This window comes from Stigmatopora argus, chromosome 12, assembly GCF_051989625.1.
Source record: "Stigmatopora argus isolate UIUO_Sarg chromosome 12, RoL_Sarg_1.0, whole genome shotgun sequence".
Lineage (NCBI taxonomy): Eukaryota > Metazoa > Chordata > Actinopteri > Syngnathiformes > Syngnathidae > Stigmatopora > Stigmatopora argus.
This window is the reverse complement of record NC_135398.1, coordinates 16,561,565-16,580,146: the sequence shown is the minus strand read 5'-3', so window position 1 is coordinate 16,580,146 and position 18,582 is coordinate 16,561,565. Positions and strand designations below refer to the sequence as shown.

General features: G+C 41.3%; 1 protein-coding gene across 3 annotated transcripts in view; it reads left to right on the top strand.

The window, feature by feature from the left end:
* LOC144085521 (annexin A13-like) overlaps positions 1–18,582 on the top strand; it is an 88,840-nt gene that overhangs the window by 65,578 nt on the left and 4,680 nt on the right. Inside the window, exons 8-11 of one of the 3 annotated variants that reach the window (XM_077614874.1) lie at positions 3,157–3,258; positions 3,348–3,423; positions 6,165–6,277; positions 13,949–17,164. In XM_077614874.1, the coding sequence (XP_077471000.1) occupies positions 3,157–3,258; positions 3,348–3,423; positions 6,165–6,277; positions 13,949–14,002 (345 nt within the window). In that variant the 3' untranslated portion in view covers positions 14,003–17,164. Of the gene's footprint in view, positions 1–3,156; positions 3,259–3,347; positions 3,424–6,164; positions 6,278–8,914; positions 10,038–13,948; positions 17,165–18,582 lie in introns of those variants that run through there. The other 2 variants (XM_077614875.1, XM_077614873.1) reach the window with 2 other exon arrangements.

Genomic DNA, 18,582 nt, shown 5'->3' with positions numbered 1-18,582 from the left:
CATTGCTCCCTGAGCAATAATCTTTCCAGTGATGACACGCCTTGACCAGTAGGTGTCAGTAAAATTCTATTCTAGTTGCTAAAGAAAACATGGTAGCTTATAAAAAGAATCTAAAAGGATGCATTTCATATTTCACAGACACCCACGACGGTAAAAAAAAGTCCCAAGCATAATAGCAATTATTTATTATTATTATTATAACAACTTTTCTCATTTCAAGTAGGAGGGCGAGATTGAAAACGTTAATATTTTTTACTCTGACCGACCAGCACTAGGTAGCTCGCGGATCGGTACCGGTCCACAGACGGGTGGTTGGGCACCGCTGGTTTAGATTGTCACAACGACGATGACGCGAATATACTTAGAGAAAGTTGATAGTCACGGGCCATCGGTGTAAGAAAAAGCTAAATCCTGACAAAATATTACTATGATACTAAGTGGCCATTACTAATTTACAGTTGCTTGTCCCGCATTCCAAAGACAAGCTGTCGGTCTTTGCTCTTCGCAGCAGTACGCAATGTTCAGATCTCTGGTCTTGTATGGCGTTAGACTGCTGCCACAATTCCATAAGCGAAATGTGAAACACTGCAAGCGTAAAACAAGTTCCATAGGCCCAATGTGCAATACTGCAAGTGTAACCGAACGCTTGTGATACCTGCTTGACCCGCGCTTGCGATACACTTCATGTTTCAACTCTGCCACTATTCTCAACCAGACAGGAGTCGGAATGTAGGTCAAATTCTGATAAAGTTCTTTCTGTCCAATCACATTTTACACAAGTATAACTAGGAGAACCATGAGTCCCTTATGGGTTTACGAACACATTCAATTTGAAGTAGTAGGGAGGATGTCAACTGACCAGTAAATGGTAAATATCACATCAAAGCGTCCATATGTAAATATTTAAAATTGATGTATACGTACAGGTTTTATTCTAAAAGGAAATATAATGCAAAATATGGCATGTTCTCTCCACCTTTTGTTAAGATTGGACAGTGAGCCCCGAATCAGAATTTACTCTGCATTCCGACTCCTGATTGGTTGAGAATAGTGACAGACTAACATTGAATTGAATCGAATTTGTAGATGCTGAACAGGGCAGGTAGGGGGCCAGTTGATGGTCTTTTGGGCTGTGTTGATCACCCTCTGTAGTCTTTTCCTGTCGGCTTCTGTGCAGCTTGAGTGCGATGAAGTGAATCACAATTGCGAGTTAAATAAGTATCACAAGTGCATGCTTCGAACTAATTTTACGCAGATAGTATTTCGAATTACTTGCTTGCGGTATTTGCCATTACGCTGATGGAATTGTCTCATCTCGTCTCATTTTCTGAACCGCCTTATCCTCATTAGGGTCACGGGGGGTGCTGGAGCCAATCTCAGCTGTCTCCGGGCCAGAGGCGGGGGACACCCTGAATCGGTGGCCAACCGATTACTGGGCACAAGGAGACGGACAACCATACAGACTTACACCCATACCTAGGAGCAATTTCAAATTCAGCCTACCATGCATGTTTTTGAAAGGTGGGAGGAAACCGAAGTACCCGGAGGAAACCCACGCAGGCCCGGGAAGAACATGCAAACTCCACACAGGTGGACCGACCTGGACTTGAGCCCAGGAGCCCAGAGCTGTGAGGCCGACGCGCTAACTACTCGCGCCACCTTATGGAATTCTGTCAGCAATCTAACGCTGTACTCTTGTAGTGAGACAACTCGTCCACAGTGTTTGTTGGGTTGACTAAACAAATTTTGTAGTCTCGGGCTGGCATGAGGAGTATCTGTAAAATACAGTAATACCTTGAGATACAAGCTTAATGCCGGGATCGTATGTCAATTTACTCGTATCTCAAATCAACTTTTCCCATAGAAATGAACTAATAACAAATTAATTTATTCGAAGCCTCTCAAAAACACGTAATACAGGATATTACAATGGAAAAACATATTTTTATTGGTTCTTATTCACCATCTATTAACAGCGTAACATTATAACTATCTAGTGGTTATGATGTTCAATACTAACCACGTGTCTGCCATACTGTGACTTTCACAATTTCTCCTGTGTTAAACGCCCCCGATTCACAATTTTTCCCCTCCATGTTCATGGTTTTAATAGCGAGTACAAATGTGTTACTTTGAAAGAAAAATCTTCGCACGTGGTATTTCTGAGATACTTTATGAATCAAAAGGATCGTCCGCTGAATTGCACATTCATAAAGGGTGTTGCCTGCACCTTGAAAAATTAAAAAAGGAAGTCAAATGAGCAGTACAACACAACAGTGTGTCCGTAGCTGTCTGGTTTGTCATCCCTAGGTAAGATGGCGGCACCCTGAGTGAGCAATGTCTGGCACAAGTAAATGAGTTTTTTCCCGTTTTATGCAAGATACGTTTTTTTTTCTTTAATTTTAATCATAGACGTCAAAATGAATTTTGTTAAGCGTTTTATTTGTTTATCATTTCTCTATTTTGAAATAAATGACCGTATCGGCCACATTGTCTTGCGTTATGGCGTTTCGTACATGTCACGTCTAACCTGTGCGTATAAGCCGTGCCCTCAATTCAGTCATCATTTTTTTAGCGACAAATACGGCGTATATGCGAGAAAATATGGTACATTGTGCACATGTAATATTGCAATATAGTATCATTTGTTTGATTTTTGACTAATTCTTTTGTGGCTCAGGTGGTGTGGTGATGGAAGCAAGGTGATCTGAAAATGTGGCCAAAAATACATTTTTGTACATACTGACAAAGCCACAATTATAGATGAGTAGGAAACAATCTAGATAAAGTGGCATCTCTTTTCCACTTAGTAATAAGTAGAATGTAAAAGTAGATGATTGACAGTTGGCACTAGAGCTGTGTATGGTTTGAGCACAGTCAACTGACACACATAAAATGTCTGAGGCATGACACGCCAGCTATATATTTCTTCCTTTTGAATCTTTGTCCCATACATTTAGAAATATTTGTATTAATTCAAATTAGGTAGGCTTGTTAACATCACTCTTTCATTTGGAACAATGAAATATATTTTTTTATGTCCGTATGTCGGTTTTACAGGGCATTAACAATGCAACCATTGTGAACTAAACTATTTTAGATGAATTGCAGATCCAAATGAAAGGTTTCCTTCTCTCATTGGTCTCTAACAACCAGGCAGGGGAAGGAATGTTTGGCACAGATGAGTCAACCTTCAGCTACATACTTGCACACAGGAACTACATGCAGCTCCAGGCCACTTTTAAAGCCTATGAGACAGTAAGCAGTGCTCACAGTCATTCTGGACCAGAACTTGCCCGGTCAAAACTGATTCAAAAATGTTTTAACATGTTGTCTTGTGACTTGAGTTATCCGGAAGAGACGTCCTGGACACTATTGACTCTGAGGCTTCAGGAAATTTAAAGGACTGTTACGTGATTCTAGGTATGTAAAAAAATAAACATAATGATGTAGTTATTTATGATGAATCCTGATCCCGCGTGAGTTTTCTCTGGGTATTCTGTTTTTCTTTAACATCCCCAAAACATGCATGTTAGGCCGGCTAAACATTCTAAATTGCCCCTAGGTATGAGTGTGATAGTGAATGGTTGTCTGTCTCCTTATGCCCTGCGATTGGCTAGCAACCAATTCAGGGTGTTCCCCACCTGGTGCCCATAGTTGGCTGGCATAGGCTCCAGCACCCCCTGCGATCCTTGATAGGAATAGCAGTACAGATAATGAATGGTTCAATGGTTATTTTGACCAAAAATGTACCTTCCATTTTTCTACGCCAAACTTTCGCTCTAATCACCTGGAACATAACCATAAGATTTAATCTCAATCTGTCAAGTAGTTTTGACACAACTTGATATCAAAAGTAATCCTCCTTTGTAGCTATACAAAAATTTCAAGAATAAAATGGAACGTCACATGCGCTGATTACATTATTACAAGGCCACACTTCATTACTATTCCAATTACGAGTCTAGCCATCTATAAACATCGTTCGCCTTTTTCCCCTGGAGTGATTTTCCATAATAGTGTAACATTGGCTGTTAAGTAAATGTGTGTCTCTCAGTCAGAGAGTATCAGAGAGGCAGAAAAAAACAGACACCAGTTTTTATAACTGCCACTGACTGCACCGTGCCCATGCTAGCGACTTCCATGCTAATACCACCAGGAGGAAACTGTTATGTATTCATTTTGTCCAGTGGACGTGACCTTCGAACCCCACCAGTTTCATATACGCATTCACCGAAACCCACCAGTTTTATATGCGCATACCAAACCCTACTTTCGTGTAAAACAAGCAGGGGGGACCAGCTTGTTTAGAACCAAAAGGCAGTTACGCTATAAAAAAATGGGTTAGATGAGAAAGGAAATTTTCAGTTACACACAGCACAGCAAACGTGTATACGATTATGCACAGTTATACAGAAGCAGGAGTATGCTTTTTAGGAAAAAGTAAGGAAAACTGACGGTCAATTTCAAAAGAAAGGATAACAAATTGTACCTATATAAGCAATGTTTGGGTGTTATATTTGTTAAAACATTGTGGACCAAAGTGAAAATATGACAAAAATAAAAACTCACAAAATAGCGATGCTGTTGCGTAGTTCATGCAACTAACTTCAAGCTGAAATGACTAAGCGGAAGCACTGCGTGTGCACTGAAGAAGGTATAGGTTTTTCGAATCTGCAGAGTGTAATGCTTAAAACTACCACAAAAGAGAGCAGCAAGTTAACATATTTCTGGTCAGGCATACTCATCGATAATCCTTGCAAATGCTCAAAGCTTGAGTTTACACACTTAAAGAAGGTTAATGTTGTTGTGAGTAGGAGAATGTTAACATAAAACATCCACCCACCCATAAATCACGGTTTAGCCATTCTATAATCCTTATAAAGCGTGATTTATGGATGGATGTGTGGGTGTGCGTGTGTGTGCACCTGAAAACTCGCTGGAGGAAATTCTTCGGAAAATGACGTTTGTAAATGACGTGTAAAGGCGTCCTACCTTACAACTAAATTGGGTCAGCGCGACCTGCAGCATCGTGTCCCGCCAAGTCTTCCCGTAACGCCAGGAGAAAAAAGTGTTTTGGGGAGCACCTGGAAACTCGCTGGCGGAAATTCTTCCGAAAATAACATTTGTAAATGACGTGGTGCGTTTAGGGCACATCGTATAAAAACAACAATTCATACATCAACTCTCCTTTCAGCTTTAACAAATAAAAGATTGAGTTTACACACTTAGAGAAGATGAAGAAATTCAATCACTCGTCTTTTAGGATCCGACAGCCGTTTCTGGCCACCATAAAAAAATTCACCTCTCTATTGGGACAAACGTAGCGAGAGAATCTTAACATACTCACACACGGCACTCGGACGTTTGGTCGCCCGGAAGTTTATTGATAATTACCATTTAAAATTGTTGCTCAAATTCCCTAAATACAAACTGTGAATTATTATTTTGTCATACTTAATGCCCTATTAATTATTAGGCTAAAGAAAAGCTCCAAATTTTCCGTACTTTTATTGTGTTTTGTTGGAGAACTTGTTAAGACCCTGACTGATGTCCCTTCCTAAGGGGACAACCCATGTACATACACACTCTTATACACTCACACGTCCGCTCAGTGAAACTGCTCAGGGCCATTGTTGGCTTTGATTGATGCGTAGACCGTGTTGTTTTACCATGTTTGGTCGCCGGACTTTTGGTCGCCGGACGTTTGGTCGCCGCACGTTTGGGTCCGGGTGACCAAATGTCCGGCGACCAAACGTCCGGCGACCAAAAGTCCAGCGACCAAAAGCCCGGCGACCAAAAGTCTGGTCACGCCCACACACACCCATCCATAAATCACGCTTTAGAAGGATTATAGATAAAATGTGATTTTTTTTCAAATTCATGATATATAAATTCCTCGTAGCACTGATTGACCAAGCAATGTCACGTGATCCTCTGAAGCCAGTGATGGTCAAGCAGAGAATGTTATGGTGAATAGACGTGATGGGTCGATGTGGGTTGACCTCCGGGGCAGAGGCTCCACTGGACCCCTGAGACCGACTCACCGAACCCCTAGAGTTCGATCGAACCCCGGTTAAGAATTGATTTGTAGTAACCACTATTTACTTAAAAAATATGAAAAACACTGTACTTTACACAGTATCTGTTTGTTTGTTTTATAGTCCGTTGTGCCAAGAATCCTCAGCTGTACTTTGCAAGGTGCCTTAATGCTGCGATGAGGGGACTCGGCACCGATGAGGACGCACTCATCCGCATGATCGTGGGTCGCTCTGAGGTTTGTATTGTGTGAGCAGACAGAAACCAGAGTTCCACCCAAGCCCATTAATCATGAATTTGACTGTATCTTAATGAAACTTTCAACAGAATACAGAAACACTACCGTGATTTGCAGAAATATATATACATACATATACACAAACACACACACACACAAAAATATACATATATACACATATACCGTATTTTCACGACTATAAGGCGCACATAAAAGTCTTAAATTTTCTCCAAAATAGACAGGGCGCCGTATAATCTAGTGCGCTTTACATATGGACCAATACTAAAATTGTTATCACGATAAAATAAAATAATTCAGTCGATAGGGTACACCATCCTCTACAGCTCTCACAACTACGGCAAGCAGCCCCCCGACTCTACTATTTTCCCCGTAGAAAAAGTACTGCGCCATGACTGCTGGGATATATAGTTCTTTTGTCAATACACCCAGTATGACGGCGAACACACTAATTTGGTGCTCGCCGTCATTCCGGCTGGATTTACAAAAGAAATCCTGCCTCTAGATGTTGGCGTCAACAGAGCATTCAAAGCTAGACTGCGAACTATATATATATATATATATTGTATATGGATAAATATCGAACCGCAACAACCCTCGCAACTACGACAAGCAGCCCCAGACTCTATTTCCGGTGTGCAGTGACTGCTGGGATATTTAGTTCTTTTGTCTATACAACCAGTATGACGGCGAACACACTAATTTGGTGCTCGCTGTCATTCCGGCTGGATTTACAAAAGAAATTCTGCTGCTAGATGTTGGCATTAACAGAGCATTCAAAGCTAGACTGCGAACTATATATATATATATATATATATATATATATATATATATATATATATATATATATATATTGTATATTGTATATGGATAAATATCGAACCGCAACAACCCTCGCAACTACGGCAAGCAGCCCAGACTCTATTTCCGGTGCGCAGTGACTTCTGGGATACATAGTTCTTTTGTCAATACACCCAGTATGATGGCGAACACACTAATTTGGTGCTTGCCGTCATTCCGGCTGGATTTATAAAAGAAATCCTGCCGCTAGATGTTGGCGTCAACAGAGCATTCAAAGCTAGACTGCGAACTATAACTATAACATATATATATTGTATATGGATAAATATCTAACCACAACAGCCCTGGCAACTACAGCAAGCAGCCCAGACTCTATTTCCGGTGTGCCAGGCAATGCTGAGATATATAAAACAGCGTTACATTTCGGTTGATTGAGCACATAAATTCTATGTTCGTTGTTGTTCCCAGTGGAAGTTTCAACTGTGGTCCGATCTTTCGGAGGCAGAAATTACTGACTCGATTAATGACGACTTTGGTGAGATGCACACCTGTTTAACATGAGTTATTATGCTATTGCTGTGACACGAAAATACTAATACTTTAACCTCGGAGAAAATAAAAAAAAACTTGTTTATTCATGTTGGGAGTGATTGGAGTTGTCACAAAGCTGATTTGTAATCTATTAATAAAGTTTGGTTGAACGATCTGACTGTTTTGTTGACATTCCCTTTAGCGCAGCACCATCTAGTGGGTGCGCCTTAAAATGTGATGGGTCTTTTGTGTGTGTCAAATACAGAAATAGCACTCGTTACTGACACTGCGGCTTAAAATGTGATGCGCCATATAGTCATGGAAATACGGTATACATACCCTTGTCCTATTTCCGGAGATTTATGTTTTCATCAGGAGTGTGTGATTCGCGCAAAATCAAAAGAAAATGTTAAAAAAAATTATGTAGGAAAATTTAAATCAAACTGTTATGATCATGTTTTACGTGAATTGATATCTTGTGTTTTTGCAAACTTCTGAAAAAGTACACCATAATGAAAATAAGTATATCTTTGTGTTTGGGTCATTATACGTGCGTTTTACAATAACGAATTCCAGCATGTGCCACGCTGAAGTCGCACTTGCATGTTGTGCAATGTGCAAATCTCGATCCTTCATCCGGTTTACAGTGCATTTGAATCAAATGCGGAAGTAAGATGGAGTAATTTTGAGGCATTTAAATTTGTTATTTTTCGAAAATGGTTGCTGAAAAAAAATTAAGTGACCATTTTTTTTATTTCTGGAGTTTCGGAAAGTTTTCAGCATTCCCGGAGTTTGCATTTCTTGTCCGGAGTAAACTCTGGAAATTCCAGAGAAGTTGGCAGCTCTGTATATGTAAGGCGGTCCGGCGACTTGAGTGGTTAGCGTATCGGCCTCATAGCTCTGGGGTCCTGGGTTCAAATCCGGGTTGGTCCACCTGTGTGGAGTTTGTATGTTCTCCCTGGGCCTGCGTGGGTTTCCTTCGCGTACTCCGGTTTCCTCCCACATTCCAAAAACATGCATGGTTGGACACTCTAAATTGCCCCTAGGTATGGGTGTGAGTGTGCATGCTTGTTTTTCTCCTTGTGCCCTGCGATCGGCTGTCCACCGATTCACGGTGTCCCCCGCCTCTGGCCCGGAGTCAGCTGGGATTGGCTCCAGCACCCACCGCGACCTTAATAAGGATAAAGCGGTTCAGAAAATGAATGAATAAATGAATATTAATAATGGTTTATTCTGTTGGCTAACAGCAGAATTGATTTTATTGAAATTAATATGTTTATCCACCAGGTTGATCTAGGCACGGTGAAGGATATGTATCTGGAAAAGTATGATGTTCCCTTGAAAGAAGCCCTCAATGCCGAGTGTGGTGGAGATTTTAAACGTCTCCTCTTGGAAATCCTACACTAACACATTTTTCTACTTTTCTTTGGCCTAATTTAATCATTATGGCTCTCCCATTTTTACTCCTTCCATGTGTGTCATCCCCATCCTCCTTGCCTTCCCCTACAATACAATACTTTATTAGTGTTCTGGGGAGCACCTAGAAACTCGAAATTCTTCCGAAAATGATGTTTGTAAATGACGTGGAAAGGCGTCCTACCTTAGAAATTAAATTGCAGCAAGCAGCATTGTGTTTCGCCGAGTCTTCCCATAACGACAGGGGGAAAAAAGTGTTTCAGGGAGCACCTAGAAACTCACAGGCGGAAATTCTTCTGAAAATGACGTTTGTAAATGATGTTACAATATTTATTAATATTATTTTTGAACGGGTGGTTTAATCAAAAGTATGGTGACATTAGTTATTAGTTGGCTAGAGAGAAAAGGAAGAAAAATGGTAATATTATCGCATAATGGCAACAATGTATTAGTCATTTTATCAAACACTAAAATAGATCATTGGTACATGCCTAGTGAAGGATTGTTTTTCTCTAATTTGTTTATTGTTGGTTTTCATTGTGGTAACGGCAAGCTATGGGCTACTCGGTATGGCTCCTATCTTAGATAAACATGGTCTCATTGGTGGGGTCTAGACGAGTCAGTTGCAGGAGGAACTCCATGATAGGGTTATTAGTCTTACATTATTATATATTTGCTCACAATGAAGAACGCTTTGCTTTACTTAGCTTATTAACATTAGAAAAGTTATTATAGTACCTATACTTGCAACAAAGTAAATGCTTTGCTCCTTAGTTAGACCAAACAACAGGAAGGTCGAATCCTCTTGGACTGCTGGAATGTGGAGAAGATCCTTCGGCTCTATATGACCTTCATTTGTTTTGAGAGCTAAGACGTCTATTGTAACTAGGGTCCTTGACTATTGACGTCTCACTCCTGTTTCCCACCCCTCCCTTGAGAGCTGAGACGTCCATTGTAACTAGGGTCCTCGAAGCTAATAAACAAGGAAAAGATGCATGTGACGCCAGAACGAACCTGGGGAGAGACCTGAAAGGTTTGATTCTCTCTTGCAAGAAAACTCAGAAGAAAGTCTTGTCTCTTTATTTATGCGTGCATTTGGGAATGCCTATTGGTGAGCCTAACAGATAAACATGGTCTCATTGGTGGGGTCTAGACCAGTCAGTTGCAGGAGGAACTCAGCCACTGATTTCGCTGTACTGCTCTCCTTGGGTCGGTCAACAATATGGGGGTGATTTGCGAATTAGATCTTAAATCTTAGGAAGCATTTGGGTTTTAATGATATCAAACATGAAAACAACAGAGCAGAAACATGATTCATTCAAACAGTTAGGCAAAGAGCAGCTGGCTTGTTTGGATACATTTCCATATTTTCTCGCATATTGACGCCTCCGCGTATAAGCCGCACCCTTAAAATTGCCTTTAAGTCGTTGAATTTTACGATTTCTCTTGTATAAGACGCCCCCTTATTCACAATTGTGAATTGGTGTAATGCAAGATGGCGGCGCAAATGCATGCAATGTCAAGCTCTCGCTACTTCTTTACTCGTTTCGTGTTTTTCGTGTGTGTTTTTGCAAGTTGTTCGTCAATACCAGACTTTATTATCAAATTTAACATCAAATACAGCCATTTAGATTTATTAAACATTGGTCTACGGGGCGTAACTACCGTTTATAACGACTTCCATCATGCGCAGAATATACTGAACGAGATAGCCAGATCGCCAGGACCACCATGTGTTATTGTCGGATTTGAACAGCGAAATCGTCGAAATAGGAAGCGAAAGCAAGCTTGTAGAGCGGGACGATTAACTAAACTCAGAAACCTAACTGAGGATACACCGTTAGCCTGATTACACGAACCTACGCCATTAGCTATGCCGTCATCTAAATTAGCCAGATTTACACCGTTACCTACGAGTGCATTAGACAAGCCTACTCACCCATTTGCCGGACTTAAACCTCTTCAAGATGGACCAGCATGGGGTGAGTCTCCGAGGGAATTACGCTGTCCCTGTTAGGAATCGACAAGCCGATTAAGGATGGATCCACAACAACTAAGGAAATGGAGGACTAAATTCAGAGAAACCAGGATTTATTGAACAGAAAGAGCACGCGAGTATCAAAAAAGGATATAACAAACGCAGTACAACCGAGTCGACGAATAAACTACGGGTCAAAAGTACAACGAAAACAGCACGACTGAGTCGGCGAGGAAAATAAAGTCTTTGAAGGTACCAAAAATACAAAATACCAAAGAGAAGCTCTCGGGAAGTTGCAGTAAAGTGTTGGGCAGTGTTGGGAATTTTATCTCTAAATTATATTAAAGTTAAGTTAGTAATCTGACTCCAATTTGTGACCTTACCCAACTGCCACTCATCCAACAATTTGCGCGCTCGTTCCGCAATAGAAAGGTATCAGGAAGCTAGCATTTTCACACACGAGTGGATTTATTCCTAACACACAAATCTAATACATACAACTGGGTCTCGGGTCCCTCTCAGCACAGATCTATACACCTCTGTTGCCACCAGCCGACATACTACTACATCCGAGTTGCCCAGCAATGAGTTATACTACCCAATATGCAAATGGCACAGCAACAAAGGCATCCTGGCATTATTCTATTGGCTATGTGTATACTGCAGTTAACTTTAGCTTGCTCATTGGTCTTTCTTCCCCTGCGGAATCGCCCGCTGGCTCCTCCCGGTCGCAGTCCCCCGTTCCACCAACTGCCCCCGGCCCATCTGCATCTGCAAACATTCCACTCTTGCACCCCCACGGCATCTGCAAACATTCCACTTTTGCAACCCCCCTACATCCTGTATTGTTGCAGTCACACACTTAACACCTTACAGTCTCACACACTCATACACAGGATGTAACAACATCTAATGAACTACTTTAAGCTCAAACTTTTATATTCCTTTAGCAGGCAGGGCAGTACGAAACGGAAATGCACACAACAATCCTACAATCAGCTGGTTGTAGCCGGTGTTCTGAAATACAGGATCTGTCAATCGGCTGCAGCTGTTGTGATCCTGCCTCCTCTCGTTGAGTTAATCAGCTGCTGAAATGACACATGTCATTGTAGGAAACAGAGCATGACATTCGTTACAATCAATTTCACCTCCATATTCATGGTTTTAATAGGGACTACAAATGTGTTACTTTGAAGGGAAAATCGGAAGAAATTCATCGCATATGGTACTTCTGAGATACTGTATGAATCGAAAGGATCATCTGCTGGATTGCACATTCCATTGCATGTTTCAAAAGGGTGTTGCCTGAACATGGACAAATTAAAAAAAGAATTCATGTGAGCAGTACTACAACCAGGAAGTGTGTCCATAGTAGTCTAGTTTGTCATTCCATCCCTAATCACCAAGTCTCTGGATGCAATAATAGCATGAGATACACATTACGCAGGTGTTGTTATGAATTATTTGTTATAAAAAATTAACTTAAAGGTTTGAGCCATATTCGCATTTGCTTACTAAATGAAGCATAGTGCATGTCACTATCTGATCATAGGGGTTGCGTAGTATTCTTCATAGGAATGTGTGACAAACAGTTTGTGTCTCTGGTTGTTTGTTGTAGTATAAACAACTGAGCTATCTAAATATCTTGTTTTTATGGTTCAAAGGGTGTCATATCTTGAGAATCACTATTTCAACAAATATCCAAGTTAAGACCCAACAGTATTTGATTTCAAACCAGCTATGTTCCTTGTATCTGAAACCCACCCATTTGTATTGAAATTAACACCCACTTTGGGCAGAGGCAATGAAGGCTTTAAGAAATGGAGTCAGAACAAAAGTCTTGCCTTTTCTCTTTTCAAGAAAGAGAATTATCCATGGGAGCTTCAATAATGTCTTAACTATGTTTTTGTTGACACTTGTCCACTCTTGCTCGTTTTGTGTTTTTGCTGCTTTTCTGTCTTAATGATTTGATTTGGTGGTTCTTAATGATTCTGCGGCCTTTGCAACTGTACTGTCTAACTTGTAACTATGTGTAACTATGCCTTTCCTGTACCTGCATTCTCACCCTCTTGCTACTGTCACAATGAAATTTCCCAAATACGGGATGAATAAAGTTATCCAATCCAATCAATAATAACCTCATACAATTGAAATATTATTTAGGAATATAGCCATATTTTACTCACCAAAAATCCTTTTTAACTGTACACAATATCCATCCTCCTTTCTTTCTTTCTTCCTCCATTTCTATCGCCATCAAAGCTAATGCTGAAAGTCGAGCCTGTCCTGTCGTATTTCTGGCATACGTTTTTATTCGATTTAGTGCTGAAAATGTTCGGTCCCGGTTGTGACAGGCTTGCTTGCTTTGGAGTTGTCCGACCTTTCTTAATGATGTCCAGCTTTTTTTCTTGAAAAGTCCGTCTTGAATATGGCTTTGACAGTATATCTGCAAACAAATCCATTTCTTCTCCTCCTTCAGCCATTGCGGGTTGACAAAACCGCTATTAAATCAACACAACAATATATTTGCTTGTGCAGCTCGCTCCAGATACAGTTTGGTAGCTCTGGCTCGTCCACTCTATCACTAGCCAATCATAGTTGGTGAAAGCGTTGACGTATCCCTACGCCTGCGAGAAGGCCTTGGTGTCACCAAATCGAATTCTGATTGGTTAAAGCAACAGTCTTATCAACGCTTGTTTAATGCAGCAGAGCCTGCAGAACTGATTGTGAAGGCCTTGAGGCAGATTTACGACCCTGGCAACAAATAATGGCTGAAATGTGATTGGTTAAATGCTTCAAAATGAAAACACACATCTGGAAGCAGTGCAACCAGGGGGAAAAGCAATGAAAGGAAGCTAACAGACAATTTGGAATTATTTAATAAGTATTCATGGACAAAATATAATTAACATCAGTCTGTGATTCAGATATTTCTTAGGCCAGCAGAGAAGACCTTGAAGGCCCTGACGGCGCACCACTAGTTAAACTACAGGTAAAAAGTACAATGCCGGCGCCCTGAGCGAGAAATGGCAGGCACAAGTAAGTGAGTTTTTTCACGTTTATGGAAGATACAGTTTATTTTTTTCATGGATTGCATTCATAGACGTCAAAATGAATTTTGTTTAGCGTTTTATCTGTGATAGGTTCACCAATAGATATACTTCAATATAAGGAAGACATCGGAACGCATATCAGTCTGGGTTACAGGCAAAACAAGTCTAGACTGGTTCTTGAGCTAAGGGAGTCCACTGATCAGTCAGGGTACCCGGACGTTTCGTCGACGGATGTTTGGTCGACAGACACTTGGTCCCCGGACGTTTGGTCGAACGGATGTTTGGTCGACGGATTCGCCGCCGGACATTTCGTCGAACTGACAATTCGTCGAACCGACAATTCGTCGCCGGATTCGCTCGCTCTCAAAATTATAATCATGAGAGAGAGAGTTTACTGTTGAAAGCGATCAACCAGGTAATCTCTCACTCTCAAAATTATAATCATTATGAGAGAGAGTGAGTTTGTAATTGCATTGAGAATGTAAGAGCATTAATATCTAAATATCTAATATCAAAATTATCAATAAGTTGCGTATTATTGGCGTGTGTGTACATGTTATTTGTCGCCGGATTTGCTCGTTCGCTCCCGGATTTGCTTGCTCTCAAAATTATCAATAAGTTGCGTATTATTGGCGTGTGTGTACATGTTATTCGTCGCCGGATTCGCTCACGCTTAAAATTATCAATTAGTTGCGTATTATTGCCGTGTGTACATGTTATTCGTCGCCGGATTCGCTCGCGCTTAAAATTATCAATTAGTTGCGTATTGTTGGCGTGTGTGTACATGTTATTCGTCGCCGGATTCGCTCGCTGTCAAAATTATCAATAAATTGCGTATTATTGGCGTGTGTGTACATGTTTTTCAAACTACGGCCCGTTAGGCTTTTTAATCGGACCCGCCGACGTTGTCCAAATTAAAGTAAAAATCAATGACCTCATTCATTTCCCTTTGCACTGCAATACCCTTGTTTCCCCGATAGATGACCCAATAGTCTAGACCAGGGGTCCCCAAACTTTTTCTTGTGAGGGCCACATAACTTTTCCCTTCTCTGATGGGGGGCCGGTGTCAGTTTGTAACAGAAAAAGTGTGAGGATCGTAGGGGAGCTTAATTTTTTTTAATTGTTTTCCAGAAAGCCACACATAACCAAATAACCCTTTCCAGGTTCTTTACAGAAAAAAAGTCAGGAAACATATAATAACACTATTAATGAAATAAATAATAACTAAATAACCCTCTCTGAGTTCTTCACAGAAAAAACTGGAAATAAATAACACTATTTATGAAATAAATAATAACTAAATAACTCTCTCTGGGTTCTTCATAGAAAAAAAGCCATGGAACATTAACTTTCTGTTGTGCCATGCACAATCTTCTCCCTTTGCTCTGAAGTTTATGCACGACACCACAACCGTCATTACAGAATCCCACGTCAACATTTTGCAGCACAGTGCTTGGTGGTGAATTTGGCAGTGGACTCGTAGCGGGGCGGTGAGACCCCTTTTTTCCAACTCCCGGTTCATGCGTCCCATTATTAGACCGCGAGTTTCGGCCACCATGCTAGGAGCCCCGTCAGTCGTGATGCTAGCTAGCTTTGACCAGTCCAGGTCCAACTTCTCCATGGTTTGGCACACTTTGTCAAAAATATCCTCTCCCGTTGTAGTCCCTTTGAGACTTTGGAGGGCTGCCAGATCCTCGCAAATCTCAAAGTTTGCGCTAACTCCACGAATAAAAATGAGCAGTTGCGCTGTGTCTTGCACGTCCGTGCTTTCATCCAGTGCTAATGAAAAAAAAGTCAAATTATTTCGTCTTCTGCTGCAGCTGGGCATATACATTACTCCCGATTTCTTCAACGCGTCTGGTCATTGTACTCACCGACAGACTTGCGGCATTAAATGCATCTTTCTTCTCGGGACACACCTCCTCCGCGACAGTATCCATACATTTCTTAACAAACTCTCCGTCAGTGAAAGGCTTACCGCTGCTTGCTATCAATTTAGCAACCCAAAAGCTGGCCCGAACGGATGCCTGGTTCTGCTGAGATAGTAGTCCACTTTTTCGCTTTGAGAGTTTGTCTGCTCGTATTTGGCCTTGCAATCTATCGTACTTGTCTTTGTGACGGGATTCATAGTGTCGGCAAAGATTGTATTCTTTGAATACCGCCACCGTCTCTTAACAAATGAGACAAACAGCCTTTTCTTTGCATTGAACAAAAAAATAATCGTTTGTCCACTCCAGGTTAAATACCCTGCATTCTGAATCAATTTTTCTCTCACCTAACTTTTTCGCCATTATTCCGTTCTCAAACAGGTTGCAGTTTTAATATGCTTGAATAGTCCGCGATGGTCCCAGGGCTCCGCCCTCACCTGCGATCGTCCAGATGTCTCGGTAACACTGCTCGTGCATGCAACGGTGGACGTGCCCGCATGCATCAAAGGGAAACACTCTCCCCGCGCGTGTCACCAAAGAAGCAATGCGAAGCCCCGCTTCACTGGGATGATTTGTGGGCTCAGCAGGGGGGCAATGAACCAAACACAAGATTAAAACGTCCCAGTCTTCAAGGCCAAATAGGAAAAAAAATCCGATAGCGTCTCTGGTATTGTTCAGAGGGCCGGTCCAAATGTGCCGGCGGGGCGCATCCCAAAATAAAAAAATTAAAAAAAAAAAATTTAAAAAAAATAAATAAATAAAAAAAAAAAAATCCGATAGCGTCTCTGGTATTGTTCAGAGGGCCGGTCCAAATGTGCCGGCGGGCCGTATCCGGCCCGCGGGCCGTAGTTTGGTGACCCCTGGTCTAGATCTTTGTTGGAGTGTAACTTGGAGAACAACATGCTGCTTTCTTTCGTTGAATAATAATATGTTCTTAATGTTGAAAGTAAATTTGAAAATAAATGTTCACCTTCAATTGTGTCTTTTCTTACATTTCAATCCCCAGGTTTGATAAATAACATTGCGTGTCCATATGCTCCTGGCCCGGCACCTCTGTCAAATTTTAGTATCCATTCTGGCCCGCAATTCAAAAAGTTTGCCCACCCCTGGTATAGACAAACTTGCCTCTTTTATACTATTATTGTCCCAAATTAAACACATTATCAATAAGCTGCCATTGACGGCGGTAGACGTCCGATTCATGTTGACTGTGCTGCAGATGCTATTTATGTTATTAGAGCTCCATCAAGTGGATCTATAACGCAACAGTCAACATGAATCGGACGTCTACCGCCGTCAATGGCAGACGGACGTCCGGGTATCTCTCTCTCTCATGATTATAATTTTGAGAGCGAGCGAATCCGGCAACGAATTGTCCGTTCGACGAAATGTCAGGCGGTGAATCCGTCGACCAAACGTCTGTTCGACGAAACGTCCGTTCGACCAAACGTCCGTTCGACCAAACGTCCGTTCGACGAAATGTCCGTTTGACGTCAGCCAATTTTTATCATAATCAAAATCTTATAACCTTGGGATCCCCAAACAACAGCTGTATTCAAATCCCTATAACATGTAATGTAGCAAATCATTATTACACAGAAAAAAACTAACGTGTCCTTTCGACTATATTGATAACACAATAACAAAGTACATTCATTCATTCATCCACTTCTCTTTTGTATTGCTTATCATAAAAAAGTACATTTCATCTCATTTTCTGAACCGCTTTATCCTCATTAGGGTCGTGGTGGGTGCTGGAGCCTATCCCAGCTGACTCCAGGCCAGAGGCGGGAGACACCCTGAATCGGTAGCCAGCCGATCGCAGGGCACAAGGAGACGGACAACCATGCACACTCACACCCATACCAAGGGGCAATTTAGAGTGTCCAATCAGCCTACCATGCATGTTTTTGGAATATGGGACGGAACCTGAGTGCCCGAAGGAAACCCACGCAGGCCCGGGGAGAACATGCAAACTCCACACAGGCGGACCGACATGGATTTGAACCCAGGACCCCAGAGCTGTGAGGCTGACGTTCAAACCACTCGCTCCACTGGGTCGCCCTTTGATGGAATAATGATTAAAACCTTTTAAATCATTATTAGTAATATTTAATTAAAATAGGAAAACATGTTTCAACATAACTGGTTACACTTGCAAGGAGGTACCTTGTGACGTTGTCTTAGTCCACAAGGCATTCTGAATTGTAGTAACTGAATCATTGTATTTAATCGCGACACTCAAAAAACATGTTTATGTAATCAGTACAATAACACCCTAGATGGTAAGAAAAACAACTGTGTGAGAATTGCCGAAGTAAGCATAAAAGTTGAACAAGGCACCCAAACAACGGTGTGAGGAATTGCATAATATTTTCATTATAAGGTAAACAAAGCATTCTAAAGTAAACCAAGCAGGATTATAATGTAAACAAAGCATTCTAAAGTAAACCAAGCAGTATTATAATGTAAACAAAGCAGTATTATAATGTAAACAAAGCATCCGTATTTTCAAACAATAATGCGATTATCGCCATCTGCTGCTGGAGTCCCGTCAAAACAGTCCCGTTGTGTTCTGCC